Source organism: Salvelinus sp. IW2-2015, linkage group LG20, assembly GCF_002910315.2.
Source record: "Salvelinus sp. IW2-2015 linkage group LG20, ASM291031v2, whole genome shotgun sequence".
Classification (NCBI taxonomy): Eukaryota; Metazoa; Chordata; class Actinopteri; order Salmoniformes; family Salmonidae; genus Salvelinus; species Salvelinus sp. IW2-2015.
In genome coordinates, this window is record NC_036860.1 from 13,126,908 (window position 1) to 13,143,715 (window position 16,808).

Genomic DNA, 16,808 nt, shown 5'->3' on the forward strand with positions numbered 1-16,808 from the left:
TGTGTGTGTGTGTGTGTGTGTGTGTGTGTTGTTGTGTGTCATGGGTGTGTGTGTGTGTCGCGTGCCGTGCCGTAAAATATTACATAATTCAATTGTGTAAATAGAAATTAATAAAAACAAAACTTTATTATTCACTTCCAAAGATTACCTATAAAAATATGTTTTTCTCAGGCCCCAAAAAGTGTCACATTGACTTTCTACTAACAGATCAATAGATATAAATAGCTACATTATAAATAACCTGAGTTTATGGCTAGTTACCAAAAAATCGATTGCAACGCAGAAGAGTACCAAATACACATGTTTCCCCCTATGTTAGTTCTCTTGCAACTTCCAAGAGATGTTTTGTTTGGAAACCATTGTAAAATAAAATGTTGAATTGCGCCTTGATGCATCTATTATAAAGTGCAACAATGGCAAGTATAATAACAAATGTATGAAATTGTACACACTACTTCCATGTATCTGTGAGTGTTTCATATTTGAAGAAAACAATGGCGATTTGAATGCAACTGACGTATATATTTGCATAGCTGTAGATCAAAGAATCTGAAAGGACCTTTTCATTGTTCAGTTAAAGGGTCGTTAAAGGTCCCACAGTGGCCACCGTAAAAAGGAAAGATACCACCAAATAGCTGCCATTCTATCCATTCTTCATATCAAATCTCTCCAACAGAGTGAAATGCAGCCACTGATAACATTAGGCATCTCATTCACTCTATGCTAAACAGAAGATATGGACTTGGGATTTGTCCCGTTCTTTTTGTATTACAAGTTTGTATACAACAGAGACAACAAGTCCTTGTGCATGTTTCCCAAATTGTCCGTGAAGTTGCGCCCGCTTATTGGCCACATTCAAATCCCACACAGCCCTCAGGCTTATTTCTCAATAGCGCCCCATGTTGATTACCCACAGTTGGTTACCGGTAACAATGTGTGGTAGTACACCGCCCCCATTATTCTTAGGTTGTGTGTTGTGTGCTGAAGAACCAGTCCTGAGTGCTGTGAGCGTGACTGTGAGGTCTGTTGATACCAGTGATGAGTGTAGTTCTCCACATAACATAGAGAGGAGCTGAGGGAGGGCTGGGGAGCCTGCTCTCTAGTGGCGGGGTCTGTGGGTACACTACGGTCCCAAATGGCCGGGGACGGGGGTGAATTGCAGGACATAGAGTCACTGGCTCCTGGGCTGTGGTCCAGTAGAACTTCCCCGTTAATGTACAGCTTCTTGAATTTGGAACGGCGATTCTGGAACCAGATCTTGACCTGGAAGAAAAAATATTTGAGCTACAGGTTTAAATAGAAGGTCGGGATGTTTGTACCAGAAAATGTGAAGGTATGGGTTAAAAATGTATTATCTAGCAAAGGGTTGTAATTTCATATTGACACCCTAGGCCTTATTAGAATAGAATATACCTAATTATGTTGCATTGAAATTTGGAATCCAGATGYAAACTTAGATCAATAAATGAAGCTATCAATTATCAGATATGAAAACGACAGGGAGAGGTTAAAAACCCTGGTGGTTTGACATATAATATAAACAATACCGCTTTTTTATCGCTTTGGCACTATTTTTACAAGTATTTGGTGAATTGTAAGATACATGTTTCAAAATTGTCCTTTGAATGTAGTATGCTACAGTCTGTACATTACAGAACATTACACTGTTTTCACATTAGGCTATACACCGGAACTACCCATTAAAATTGACTGAACATAAMATTTCCATCATTTCTATCCTATGTGTGATCAAASGCGTGATCATTGAAGACATCTTTCACTATGTAATCAAATGAAAGAAATTAAGGAAACATACATTTTAGCAGGCACTAGTTTGCATTAAGCCTGTCTTGAGCATTTGGCCATAGATTCTCATCGAAWTTGCAGTAAATATCCTCATTGTTCATGCACCTGGGGGAAAACATTTTGTCATGGCAAACTTAAWTTTGGATACATATGTATTGTGTAGGGGATGCATTTCTTTCTTGTTTTGGTCTTTCTGGAATATTTGTCTATTACCGCACTGTAGGAGCTAGAAACACAAGCATTTCGCTGCACCTGCTGTAACATTTGCTAATCTGTGTACGCGACCGATTAACTTTGATTTGTTACATACAGTACATCTCTGATCAGATTTTTTTTTTAACTTACTGTGAAGTAAAATCATAATAGTCATCATCATAGCAGTACATTCGAGTATATATATATATATATATATATATATATTATGTTTCTACTTTACATACTTTTTTATTATGCAATTCTCAAAATCGGTTGTAGACAAACACGTTTACGTGTACAATCTATAGGTTTACCAAGCGTTTAAGTGATCATCAATTAAGAACAGTCGGATTAAGTAATAGTAACATGTCTTGTGAGTATTACATTGTGAAAGGCAATTACTTTATATGAACATGTATTGCAATGTGAAACATGTATTTCTAGACGAAACACTGATTAAGTTTGGTGGAAAAAGTGACTGTATGATTTTGTGTGCTGTACTAAGTCAATTGAGCATGTGCTTAGAGTTTTAAAACAACTGCYTTTTTGTTGATCTGTTTTGAGTTTTGTACGAAGAGTTGTGAAAATGTACCACATACTTGTGAATGTAAAAAGCGCAAAAAAATCTATAACATCTCAGATGATTCACTAGGTGTAGAATTACAGTATGCAAAAAGATGCCAGTATAGTTCCTGGTTTTATTAGACAAATGAACATAAATCATAGATACAAATCTCTCAACAGAGTGTCATAACAGTGGTATGTGTGGCCTGTTGGCTTCCTCACCTGTGTTTGTGTCACGTCGAGTTGAGCCGCTAGTTCGGTTCTCTCAGGAAGAGACAAATACTGAGTTCCCTGGAAGCGATGTTGCAACGCAGCGAGCTGGTAACTAGAATATATGGTGCGAGGTTTTCGGATTTTTCTAGGCTTTCCGTTGACCATTCTCACCTCAGGCTCTGGTTCCTCTTTCACTGAAAAATGAAAAATGACAACAGAGCATTAGTAGGCTAAAGGACTTGAGGGGGCTCATACATTTACACTAGGCCTACAGAGGGCTTCAACAGTAGGCTATATGCCTATGCCTACAGAAGTCAAGTATTATGATAACAGATTAATGAAAAGTATTATGATAAAAGATGAATGATGACATATTACATTAGTCAACATCAATTTTAAAATATATAATTCTGCCTTACTTTTTTTTTTTTTACCAGTTCTGAAATATGCTCTACTCAATAGCCTAAACAGGGTTTGGTGCACAAAATGTCTCTGTCCAAGAGATTCCAATGCCCCTCACATTATTATGGGATATGGCACTAATGAGAGAGGATGATTGGTTCATCAAGTATATAGACTGTTGGGGTGTTTTCACATGCAGTGATCAAGTCAAAGCTCTAAGTCAGGCTATTGAGCCAAAAAGCAACGCGTGTCAGACTGACATGATGTGACACCTGATGTTGATGCACTTGGCTTCGGGCCAATTTGAAGATAAATATTATTTCTGGATAAAACGATAAACGGTATGTTATAGGGCCTAGATACCTAAACATTGTTAACAACACTACAATTACCATTGACAACACAAACACAATAGCAGTTCTCTCTCAAATGKGAAGGTTTCAGCTGCTTTGCAAAACCAATTTTGGATAAAATAAGGAAACCTTTTGCATTTACAGAATAGGCTACATTTTAATTAGCATTCTAGGCCATATGAACAATTTATATTATTTAAGGGCTTAATAGCATAGTGTGTTGTTGCAAAACGATCAAAGTAGGCTAGGCCTAATGGGTCATTTGAATTGTAGGATAAAAATTATATAATGCACTATTCCCTGGGAGCTCATCTTAAAAGGACATGAACAGTCAAAATCATGTTTTTCATGAAATTGGATGATATTTGGATGAAACCAGATCAAAGTATGATCACCAATGTATGAAATGCTTCCACTTTGATAAAGTTTTATCATAAAGTTATTGGTCCCCTCCCCCGTGTCAAACACTTGGATTCAGGAGGCGGGATTATTAAAGTGATAGGGTATCATCACCTTAATTTTCTCTTACCCAATTTAAATAAGTACCATCTTGTAACCAACATCCGCGAAGGCTTGGTTGCAAAGGGGCATGGTTTATATAGCTAGATAGCTACTCTACTGTGTCAATATTTGGCGGTAGGGTATCAGCAAATGTAATTACAAGTTTACCATATTCATCTATGTCAAAGATACTTTTATGTTTCCACTTTCATCTGTTTCTGGTGTTAGCTAGCTACTGGTTAGCTAGGTCTTCACCTGTGTCTAGTGTTAGCTAGCTACTGGTTAGCTAGGTCTTCATCTGTGTCTGGTGTTAGCTAGCTACTGGTTAGCTAGGTCTTCATCTGTGTCTGGTGTTAGCTAGCTACTGGTTAGCTAGGTCTTCACCTGTGTCTGGTGTTAGCTAGGTCTTCATCTGTGTCTGGTGTTAGCTAGCTACTGGTTAGCTAGGTCTTCACCTGTGTCTGGTGTTAGCTAGCTACTGGTTAGTTAGGTCTTCAGCCAGCATGGAACAAAAGGCGGGGGAAAAGGTTCAATACTCTGACGCAGTTGTCAAATCAACACATCCGTCAGTAGTGCTGTGAACCACAGAGACATGCCAAACGGGAGATGTATAAAACATTTTTGACATTATTGATGCAATTTCAATGTTGTTTGAGTTGCTTAGTGAACCACTAAATTAGCTTGAGAGGATTTTACTGCYACACTGCTCACTGCAACCAAGTTGCTTGACATAGGCGTTTCAAAGAGCTGTCAGTCAAGGCGAGGTCATGAATATAAGCTCCCYGCCCACTCAAGCCTGTCTTTTCAAACTTCCTGGTGGTTAGCCACCAGCGCAATTTTTTTTCTCTCATATTCTGAGCATTTCTATTCAAAACGAATATTATGGGTGATATTTTAKTAACTCAAAAGGCTATTTTACATAGGAATCAGAATGACTGTTTGGTACCTTTAAGAATTTTGACAAAAATACAAATGGGGTAGGCTTTAGCTGATTTTATTTTAATTAAAAGTTGTCACATATCACATGTTGTTGGCTTTGCAGCCTAGAATGCAGAATAGCAAAAAATATATTCTTGACATACTGTCTACAGGCCTAGGCCTACTCAATTTGTATAGCATATTCATAAGGATTATTTTTTAATAACATGTGAAACATGTAAAAGAAACAYGTGATAACATGAAAGTACACATGTGAAATCATCTCAGCACATATGAAAACATCTCATATGAAATAAATGTGACAACATGGGGATGCAAAATTTCAACACTTTATACCATGAAACTACATGTGACAACATTTGAACGTTTTTCCACGTGAAAATGCTAATAAAATTTTCACATGTGAAAGTTTTTCACATCTGAATCTGCAATTCATATGTGAAGTGAAAACATTATCYTCCTCACATGTATAAAGGGGGTGTTAACATGTGAACTCTAAATTGAATACATTTGAACATCTGACCTCAGCTATTTCCGCTATTTCACATGTGAAACTGTAAATGTCACATGCTTTTTTGTAAGGGAAGTAATGAAATGGTATGGCGATTTAAAATCTGGWATCCTTATTTGCTACATACATTTTGGACTTTAATGATCAATTAATGATCAATTATCGATATATGCCCATTGATTCTTGAATAATACAACTTATAAATGMCTCACAMGCTTAGATCAACTGTCCTACCGCAGCAGAACCCAAAATGCAAGCTTGTTTTAYTCCAATGTTTGTAAACAATGTAAATGTAAACAAACACTGTATAGCCTCAAAACGTGGTTTAAACTATAATTGTGATATATCATGGATCAATAGCTCTGTCTATGAATTTGAGAATGGTTACATTTCTCCAGGCCCATCTTTCAGCTTTTTACCAAAACACAGGCGGGATGCCCACTTTGTTATTGTTTCAATTGAGGATTCTAGCTTTAATGTAAGGCGTACATTGTTGAGCTAAAATGTGTAATAAAAAAGTGCATAAATCTTTAATCAATGACAATATGATTTATTTTGATCACTTAGTACTGACTGTTCAACATGACCCAACCTGGGATTTGAACTCACAACCTCTGGATTTGGGTTGTGATGCTCTTTCTGCTGTGCCACAAAGTCTACTACAGATTAATCACCATAATAAATCTCTGYAYTTAGCAAAAGACTGCCATTTGCACTGCTATTTTAGTCATCAGTTAATCTGACTATTCTCTCATTATTGATTTAGTTTACTTATCTCAGCATTTTAAGGGTTTTCTGTATAGTTGTCTAAAGTCAGTGTAGCATATAATTATGTTTTAATGTTAGTCCTGAATCACTATGATAAATATAATCGTTTTTCTTGAGATTTACTTTGAGGTCCAGTGGAGGAATACTGGTGAAATCAGTCATTGACACAGACATGGTGGCATAGCAGGAAGTGTTGAATGCCATGAACCAAGAGGTTGTGAGTTGAAATCCCACATGAAGACATGTTGAATAATAATTACTGTATAAATAAACATACACAATGTAATCATGTATGTAAATTACTGTATCTGTAGCTAAGTGGAAAACACTGTGTATAGTTTGTGACTTTCTGAGGACATCCTAATTTCGATTGCAGGGCATCACGTAAAGAAACTTCATGGGAAATATCRTCACATGTAAAGTGTTCCAAAACCACGTGATTTGACATGTGAAATAMAATTTTGAATGTGCAAAACATGTGGAATTTTTACATGCGTAATAAATCTAGTGATTTTCCACATGTGAAATCGTGTTTTTTCCATAAAGGTAGGCTACATTTAGTTGATAAATTATTCMAAATCAAAAGTACGCTAACTTACACTATTTTCAAAACCGTTTAACTCCCAAGACACCCAACAACCAAATTAATTCCTAACACCAATTAGGCTGACCAAATGTAAATTCGATTTATAGAATTTTAAGTAGGCACATTTAAGTTCTGTGGCATAAAGTTTGGTCCTCGTTGTCGATAAGCCTTTTGGATGGTTGATTTAACATCGGCCACATTGACACGTCAGAACAAAATAGTAACAAACATAACTTCGAGATTCACCAAAAATGGCAACGTGTCTAATGCGTAAATCTTACCGATATCTTGGAGATGTGACTGTACGTCCCGGGTATAATGAGCATATTGCGTATGAGGATAAGGGTTTTCCGATTTGGCAATGTAGGCCCCATGGAGATTGTAGTGGTGATGATACGAGTATGGCTTCATTGGTTGCAAGCAGGACTGACTGTGGCTGGGGTAGTAGTCGTGGTGGCTGTGCGTCGTCTGGCCGCTGTAGAACCCCATGTCCATGGGAGAAGACTTTGGCAGGGTCGGCAAATCATTGGCGCCCGGGTGACAGCTCACTGTGGAGTGGAGATCAGACGAAAGGCTCGATGTCGCCTTCTCAGAAGTAGTTCCATTCATCCTGCACGGCCCTCCTTCACTCCCCTAATAAAAACCTCCAGAAATAGAGGAGACTCGTAAGAAAGGCCTAGTAAGTTGAAATTCAAGTTTGAAAAGTAAACATCAACTCCCCAAAATAAAACCAAAACAATAGGCCTATTGTGAAGCGTTGAACTCTTYAGAGTCTATCCAAAGTCCCTCGGCGAGACTGCACTGCACTGTGACGGCACCCAACCCAACTGAACTCAAAATTACAGAGCGAGGGGAGTGAATGCTTCATTCCCAGTTTACCCTGAGGGCTAAACTGTGTCGCCAGCCAGGCTACACTCCTCTCCCCACGAAAACCTCCAGAACCTCCCCCGGCCCGAACCACAGTCCCAMAACATTTCTGAAAGTAGAAGAGACATTTTCTGCTGGATGTGTTTATTAGGCAGTTAAGAATAGAGTTAAGAAAAAACGCACAGATTATTCMATCTCTATTGCACTCCACACTGCCCTTTCCCACCTGGACCAAAGGAACACCTACTTGAGAATGCTATTCATTGACTACAGCTCAGCTTTCAACACCATAGAGCCCTCAAAGCTCATCACTAAGCTAAGGACCCTGGGACTAAACACCTCCCTCTGCAACTGGATCCTGGACTTCCTGACGGGCCGCCCCCAGGTGGTAAGGGAGGGTAACAACATATCTGCCACACTGATCCTCAACATGGGACCCCTCAGGGGCATGTGCTCAGTCCCCTCCTGTACTCCCTGTTCACCCATGACTGCATGGCCAAGTACGACTTCAACGCCATCATTAAGTTTGCCGATGACACAACAGTGGTAGGCCTGATCACCGACAACGATGAGACAGCCTATAGGGAGGAGGTCAGAGACCTGGCAGTGTAACAACCTCTCCCTCAACGTGATTAAGACAAAGGAGATGATCGTGGACTACAGGAAAAGGAGGGCCAAGCACACCCCCATTCTCATCGACGGGGCTGTAGTGGAGCAGGTTGAGAGCTTCAAGTTCCTTGTTGTCCACATCACCAACAAACTATCATGGKTCAAACACACCAACACCTATTCCCCCTCAGGAGACTGAAAAGTTTTGGCATGGGTCCTCAGATCCTCAAAAAGTTATACAACTGCACCATCGAGAGCATCCTGACTGGTTGCRTCACCACCTGGTATGGCAACTGCTCGGCATCGAGCAAGGCGCTACAGAGGGTAGTGTGTACGGCCCAGTACATCACTGGGGCCAAGCTTCCTGCCATCCAGGACCTCTATACCAGGCGGTGTCAGAGAAAGGCCCTAAAAATTGCCAAAGACTCCAGCCACCCTAGTCATAGACTGTTCTCTCTGCTACCGCACGGCAAGCGGTACCGGAGCGCCAAGTCTCGGTCTAAAAAGCTCTTACCAGCTTCTACCCCCAAGCCATAAGACTCCTGAACAGCTAATCAAAAGGCTACCCAGACTATTTACATTTTTATACTGCTGTGTATAGTCACTTTACCTACATGTACATAATACCTTAATTACCTTGACTAACCTGTGCCCCCGCACATTGACTCTGTACCGGTACCCCCTGTATATAGCCTCGTTACTGTTATTTTATTGTTGCTCTTTAATTATTTGTTATTTTTCAATTTTCTTCTTTTTTATTAGTATTTTTTATTTATTTTTTACTTCAGTTTATTTTAGTAAATACTTTCTTAATACCTATTTTTCTTAAAACTGCATTGTTGGTTAAGGGCTTGTAAGTAAGCAAATCACTGTAAGGTCTACATCTGTTGTATTCGGTGTTGTATTCGGACCTAATTAAKACATATTTAGTCAACATTTAACTGTCTGCAACAAGGATAGGCACCATTTTTCACTGGAGTTGTGCATAAAAAAAAAAAGTAGCCTATATGCATAGGTTTGGGACTAGATCAATTTGATAGGCTTATTCCTCTTTAGGTTGGCTTGTGACTTGCCCTAAGGACTTTCCGTAGGTGTGGCAGCCCTAGAATTGGGTCGTCACTAGTTACCACAATCACAAAGTCATAAACCCCGCCTATTTCTACCATTTATCTTCTTAAAATCTGACTTAAAACCTAACCTCAACCRCAACCCTAACMTTAACCATACTCCTAACCTTATGCATGACCCTTTTTGTTTTCATACATTTTTTACGATASCCTGTAGCCAATTTTGACTTTGTGGCTGTGGTAACTAGTGGAGACYCTAGACGTGGCCATTCCATTCACATCCTCAAAAACAACCCAAAAAGTGTGTCAATGGCACCAAGGTTTGGAGAAGTTTAGGTAAATTGTGTGTCATTCGRTTGTCGTTGATTATCAGATATGCAGCAAATGATGGCCTATCAGCCTAACAAAACGCAATTAACTCATATAGACTATAGATAATGGCAAGTKAAACCAAGTGAAACTCTCAAGGAGTGTCAAAAAAGATACATCAACTCTTTTAACTTCCATGGTTGAATGTTTGTAATCTTTGTCTATTAGCAGTGGACCAGGTTCTACGGAACCCCTTAGGGGTCATGATGGGAGGTTAAAACAGCCAGGCTTATCCATTCTCTCGTGTTTATAAATTTGTTCTTCTGTTTTATTATCCATTCCCTCTGATAATTTATGTTAACTCATTGTTTTTAATCCATTCCCACGGATTTTTGATTCCTACCCTTAGTTTTTGTTTTTATAAATTACTTCTGAATTTTATGTATCCCATCTTTCAGCCTGGTCTCAATAGACAAGACATAACATAGTAAATGTAAAATGGTACATACAAATAGTATGTTTTGTTACGTTTGGTGTGGAATTCGAATCTCATCACAGACAAGTTTAGCATTTTAGCTAATGAGCAACTTGTCAAATACTTACTACTTTTTAGCTACTTGCATGTTAGCTAGCCCTTTCCCTAACTCTAAATGTAACCCTTTAACTTAACCCTAACCTTAACCCTAACCTAGCTAACGCTAGCCAGCTAGCTAGTTAACGTTAGCCACCTAGCTAGAATTTGAAAAATCATACATTTTGAAATTTGTAACATATATTACAATTGTAATTTGTAACATATCATACCAAATGGGCGATGGAATCCCAAAATTAATACATACTATACGAACATACCATACTAATCTCGTATTTGCGTACAGAATAATACAAAATGCTCTGAGACCAGCTCGGATCTCTAAACATAAATATACATAAGTATGCATGTATAGGTCTTGTAGCTATCACCCGCCTAGTATAGAGACTTTTCCTTTTGAAGGACTGTTGTCTGTATCTATTCTAACCCTAAACACCCCGGAAACCTGAGCCCTAAATTAACCTCTCTGACCCACATGCCTAACCCTAAACACCCCAGAGACCTGAGCTCTAACCCTAACCTCTCAGGCCACCATGCCTAATCCTAACCACTCCTGAGGCCTGAGCCYTAACCTCTCTGGCCCCTATACCTAACCCTAGCCAGACCTTAGTCCCAACCCTAACTGCTCCAGAGATGTGAGTCCTAACCTTAACCTCTCTGGCCCCCATACCTAACYCTTACCATTCCCGAGGCCTGAGTCCTAACCCTAAACCTCCTTGGCTCTCCTGCCAGCCCTGACCCYTAGGGAGATCCAGTCCCTTTTMCCACATGATATATTTAAATGACACTTTTACCTACAACTATAACAAGTATTTGTCTACAAATTATTTTGAAWATAGTATACTATTTTCTTATGGTAAAATACACCCCTTTCCACCTCTTATTCTTATTTTTATTTTCTTCATTTACTTTTTCTTTGTTCTTTGTGTGAATACATTTTGGGCTTTTGAAGGGATGGTTATATGTGCCTGTGCAAGCTCGACATCTACGGATGTCGACTGTACAGTCTCCTAAATTAACCCCTAGCCTAGCTAACGCTAGCCAGCTAACTAATGTTAGCCACCTAGCCAGAATTTGTAACATATTGTACGTTAGGCAAATTCGTAACCTATAATACAAATTGTAATTGTAACATATATCATACAAAATGGGTGATGGACATCCACAAATGAATACATACCATATGAAACATAATGTACTGAATCTCGGATTTACGTACAGAATAATACAAAATGCTCTGAGACCAGGTTGGATTTCTAGGCCTATGGAAGTAATTATGTAGGCTACCATGACCGTCCCACTTGGCTGATAACATATTGCAGCCTAAAATGTAATTCTATTTAGTTAATTACATGCTTTAAATGGTGATGATCACTGACCATTTCATATTTTATTTCCAGTTTCATTGTTTTCATAGGTCGCCAAATTATAAAGKGCAAATAATAGGTAATGGGCGTGCAAAACCCTCAATATATTGATACAAGTCTACCTTGTCCGAGAGAGATTTACATGGTTATCAAAACGTCATGCCAGGGTAAGCCTACACGAAACACAGCCCTTATTTTAAGAGTTTCTGAAATTCCCTTTGGGAAAAATGAATGGTGGAAAAACGATTGGAACCATGTCCCTGTTTGACCGCTAGGTTTTATGGGTGTTATGACACCTCCACTGTGGGGGCTCTATCAAGAGAAATAATAATGGCATATTTTTGTTGGACAAAGCCTATGATGAAAATGAATGGCATTTGTGGATAAACGCTGAAAATAAGGTCTGTGGTAAACACAGTTTAGATCTTATAGGCTACGTTTTGTTCTATGAGATCATCTTCATAAACTAACATCACTTTTTGTGAATTTTGAAGAATTGATGTAAGCTAATCATAAAAAACGAATCACTTAAAAGCTTCATAATTCATAACAGGTCAGTTTAATGACTGCTCTTATCTATCAGAACATCCCTTGTAATCAGACCTTATTTTCTGCGTTTATTCCAAATTCCTATTCTTTCCCATTGGGATGGATTGCTCAACGAACCACTGGTAATTTATTTCCGGATTTTAGGACAAAAAACTGGCGAGCTCTATTAGGCTACATATTAAATAGCCTACATATTTATGAACTTCACAGGGTGGTAAAATTTAAAACCAAGGTGATGAACACGATGATCCTTTCCAATAAATATCGAGGGTCTYATTCTGGTGACATGATCATCGATGCTTGGCTGCCATTTGACAAATAAAAAATAATTTCGCTATATTGTCCATAATAGCCTAATCTCATGTAGTTTATCTGCAAGGTGTTGGCTAGAGCGCACGTGCCAATACTAGAGTGGGCACAATCGTTAATGCAAAACATTTGTGTCAGAAATACAACAGTAGAGTTTAAAATGCAATGGAAACCCATATAACTTGTTTTTTTCGGTACATGGGAATTTAAGCGCAAAATGAAACATCTCTGGTGGTAAAATGCGCATAGGTCCTATAGTGTTTATGCGGATTTGAGAAAATTGGCATTAAAATCTGGCGCCAACCTAGCTAGTAACCTTGTTTACATCCACCGTTTTTATGTGAGTAAAGTCATACTGTAGCCTATAAATGTTTTTCTAGACAGTTTTGATGGAACCAAGACGTTTCTGTACAATTTTATAAATGCCAACAGCTAATTTGTTCGTTTGACATGGTGGGATCTTTTTGTGTCGGTAAAATGTATTATGCGCCAAATGGCGGTGGAAAAGCCTTTATGCGCAAATATTGAAATAGCCTTATAACAATCACATCCACGTAAACTTGGGAGTCACGCGATTATATGGTTGTCCTCCCACTATGACTCGTGAAACCATGCAGTTTTAGGATACATATTACAYAAATTATGATTAAGTTCACAGGGTGGTGAACGTGCACGACGATGAGTTTGATACCGCTTTCCAATACATATCTAGGGTCTTATTCTGGTAACATGATGATCGATGCTTGACTGCCGTTTGACAAATCCAAATATTYTCGCTATTATCCATAATAATCTCATCATGTAGACTAGCCTACCCGCACAGCCTACCTGCACCGGCACTGTATCTGTCAGCTGTTGRCTAGAGCGCACGTGCCAAGACGAGTAGCCACATTTTCTATTTAACGCAACAGTTTATGCCAGAATTATTGGTGGAGTTTAAAATGAAATTGAAACACATTGAATTTATTACGTACATGAAAACTTGAGCGAAAAAAAATACGTTGTGTGCGCTACATCAAGCACTTGTTTTTATATCAGCATCAAGTCAGTTTGGTGGTAACATACCACTGGTGGGCAATTGCGCATATTTTCTTTATGGAAATTTTAAGAATATACTCATGAAAATCTGTCGCCAATTGGATGGAAACCTAGCTACTGATAGCTATTTGCTATTATTACAATACAATATGTTCACCTGGAAATTTGCCAAGCTAGGGTATATGTACAGTCGTGGCCAAAAGTTTTGAGAATGACACAAATATTAATTTCCACAAAGTTTGCTGTTCAGTGTCTTATATTTTTGTCAGATGTTACTATGAAGTATAATTGAAGTATAATTCAAAGCATTTCATAAGTGTCAAAGGCTTTTAATGACAATTACATGAAGTTTGATGCAAAGAGTCTATATTTGCAGTGTTGACCCTTCTTTTTCAAGACCTCTGCAATCCACCCTGTATGCTGTCAATTAACTTCTGGGCCACATCCTGATTGATGCAGCCCATTCTTGCATAATCAATGTTGGAGTTTGTCAGAATTTGTGGGTTTTTGTTTGTCCACCCGCTTTTGAGGATTGACCAAAAGTTCTCAATGGGATTAAGGTCTGGGAAGTTTCCTGGCCATGGACCAAAATATCGATGTTTTGTTCCCCAAGCCATTAGTTATCACTTTTGCCTTATGGAGGTGCTCCATCATGCTGGAAAAGGCATTTTTCGTCACCAAACTTCCTGGATGGTTGGGAGAAGTTTCTCTCGGAGGATGTGTTGGTACCATTCTTTATTCATGGTTTGTGTTCTTAGGCAAGATTGTGAGTGAGCCACTCCTTGGCTGAGAAGCAAACCACACATGAATGGTCTCAGGATGCTTTACTTTTGGCATGACACAGGACTGTGGTAGCGTCACCTTGTCTTCTCCGGTCAAGCTTTTTTCCGGAAGCCCTAAACAATCGAAAAGGGGATTCAGAGAAAATGACTTTACCCCAGTCCTCAGCAGTCCAATTCTTGTACCTTTTGCAGAATACCAGTCTGTCCCTGATGTTTTTCCTGGAGAGAAGTGGCTTCTCTGTGCCCTTCTTGACACCAAAGCCATCCTCCAAAAGTGTTTGCCTCACTGTGCGTGCAGTGGACTCACACCTGCCTGCTGCCATTCTGAGCAAGCTCTGTACTGGTGGTGCCCCGATCCGCAGCTGAATCAATTTTAGGAGACGGTCCTGGCGCTTGCTGGACTTTCTTGGGCGCCATGAAGCCTACTCACAACAATTGAACCGTTCTCTTGAAGTTCTTGATCCGATAAATGGTTGATTAGGTGTAATCTTACTGGCAGCAATATCCTTGCCCGTGAAGCCCTTTTTGTGCAACGCAATGATGACGGCACATGGTTTCCTTGCAGGTAGCCATGATTGACAGAGGAAGAAATGATTCCAAGCACCCTCCTTTTGAAGCTTCCAGTCTGTTTTCAAACTCAATCAGCATGACAGAGTGATTCCAGCCTTGTCCTCGTCAACACTCACACAGTGTTAACGAGAGAATTACTGCCATGATGTCAGCTGGTCCTTTGGTGGCAGGGCTGAAATGCAGTGGAATTTGGGGGGGGAGATTCAGTTCATTTTCATGGCAAAGAGGGACTTTGCAATTAATCTGATCACTCTTCATAACATTCTGGAGTATATGCAAATTGCCACCATACAAACTGAGAAAGCAGACTTTGTRAAAATTTATATTTGTGTCATTCTCAAAACTTTTGGCCAYGAATGTAGCTAAAGAACTCCTCCGAAGTACAGATCTAGAACATTTAAGGTCATGAAGCAGAGCCAGACGGAATTCCGGCCTAGGGATGAGAGCGCGTCATTATACCATATTTGCACCTTTAATGATTTTGCATGCCCTTTACTATCATTTCCCCTTATGATTCAGAGGCAYATGAAAACACTATGTAGGGAGGGAACTAATAAAACATATGGATTAGCCTGGCTGTTCATTTTTCTCCACCATGACCCCTAAGTGRCTCCATGAAGGTTAATTAGGTGAGATAAAATGCAGTCTTATTTATTAGGTTAAACCACTTTTGAAGTCTGAAAACATCTGACATACTTTGATTTGAGGGAAAWGTTCCTTGAATTAGCATGTAGCCTATTATTCCATAGTACTTTTGTCAGACAGTAGGTGCATCAATAAAGATACAAATATGGCTCAAGCAAAGCGTGAAGGATTTATAAACAGACATATTTGAACAAATTAGTCAACCTAAAGATATTATTTTCCCCCATCATGTGACCAACTGAAACAATTTCACTTTTGAAAAKTCCAATCCAATAGTGCCCCCTGGTGTCTGATAAGTGTAGCTACATCATGACATTCATTCGAAATGTGCCATGTGAGACCCCACTGGGCTATGTCAAGATGCCCTAGCTGGGTAAAATGGTTKGGTGAACAGACCCCAGACTCGCTGTAGCGCTGACTGTCCAATCACCTTTTGCTTATGTTCGAGTTGTCTAAAATGGAACAATTCATTTATCCTGATAAATGCAGCAAATATTCTGAATATGATGACATATGCAAGATAAAAATCTATATACAGAGAACTGATCAAGGTATTTCTTGATTAATAGGCAAAAACAGAGGGGTCAAGATGATAGTCAATCTAGTTTAGTTCCTCCAAACAGAAAATTAAGCTGTGACATTCAACATTTATTAGCACTTGTCTTTTATCTGTCATATGGGAAATGGTAGACTAGTAGTCCTTGCAAAAAGTAGTCCCCAAACCTTACAGCTTTTATATTTTTCAGCAAATGAGCCACAGTCGTTTGAATACATGAGGAATAAACAACCAACTCACTCTCCCTGTCAGTCAGCCAGTCACAATCCATTCAACCAGGTCAATCATTTCCACCACCACTCACAAAAGCACACTGGGGGCTTATTTTATTCTCGTTTAGTGTTATATATATATATATTAAAAAAAGGGGTGGGTGGAGTGTTAGCATGACAGGCCTGACAGAGACACTTGGCAACATTATGTACAAACTGGAATTAGAGGCAGGGAGGGAAACAATTAGACCTGGTGTCAAATAGTATAAGAGATCATATCAGGTACTTTATCTGTTCTCGATTGAGCTGGAACCAATAGAAAAGTCCCAAAAAGGAAAACCACACCCTCCTGGTACCCCAGGCAGGATAAAACAAACAATATATTGACCCAGCTCTGGGAACTATGAAACGGTATGGCGATGACTGTGTCYTTTTCCTGTGGCGTGYTCGCAGGGACAGTGGTCCGTTCTCTGTCCACTCTTGCCCAAAGCCAACAGA

The 16,808-nt window shown here is 39.2% G+C and overlaps 1 protein-coding gene across 1 annotated transcript; it reads right to left on the reverse strand.

Moving 5' to 3' along the window:
- Positions 1-906: 906 nt before the first annotated feature.
- On the reverse strand, positions 907-7,530 carry LOC111981646 (homeobox protein Dlx3b-like). Its single transcript, XM_024013026.2, has 3 exons — positions 7,120-7,530; positions 2,788-2,972; positions 907-1,263 (listed from the first exon to the last, which is right to left on the reverse strand). The coding sequence occupies exons 1-3, from the start codon at positions 7,445-7,447 to the stop codon at positions 907-909; spliced, it is 870 nt and encodes a 289-aa protein (XP_023868794.1). The 5' UTR covers positions 7,448-7,530.
- Positions 7,531-16,808: the final 9,278 nt, after the last annotated feature.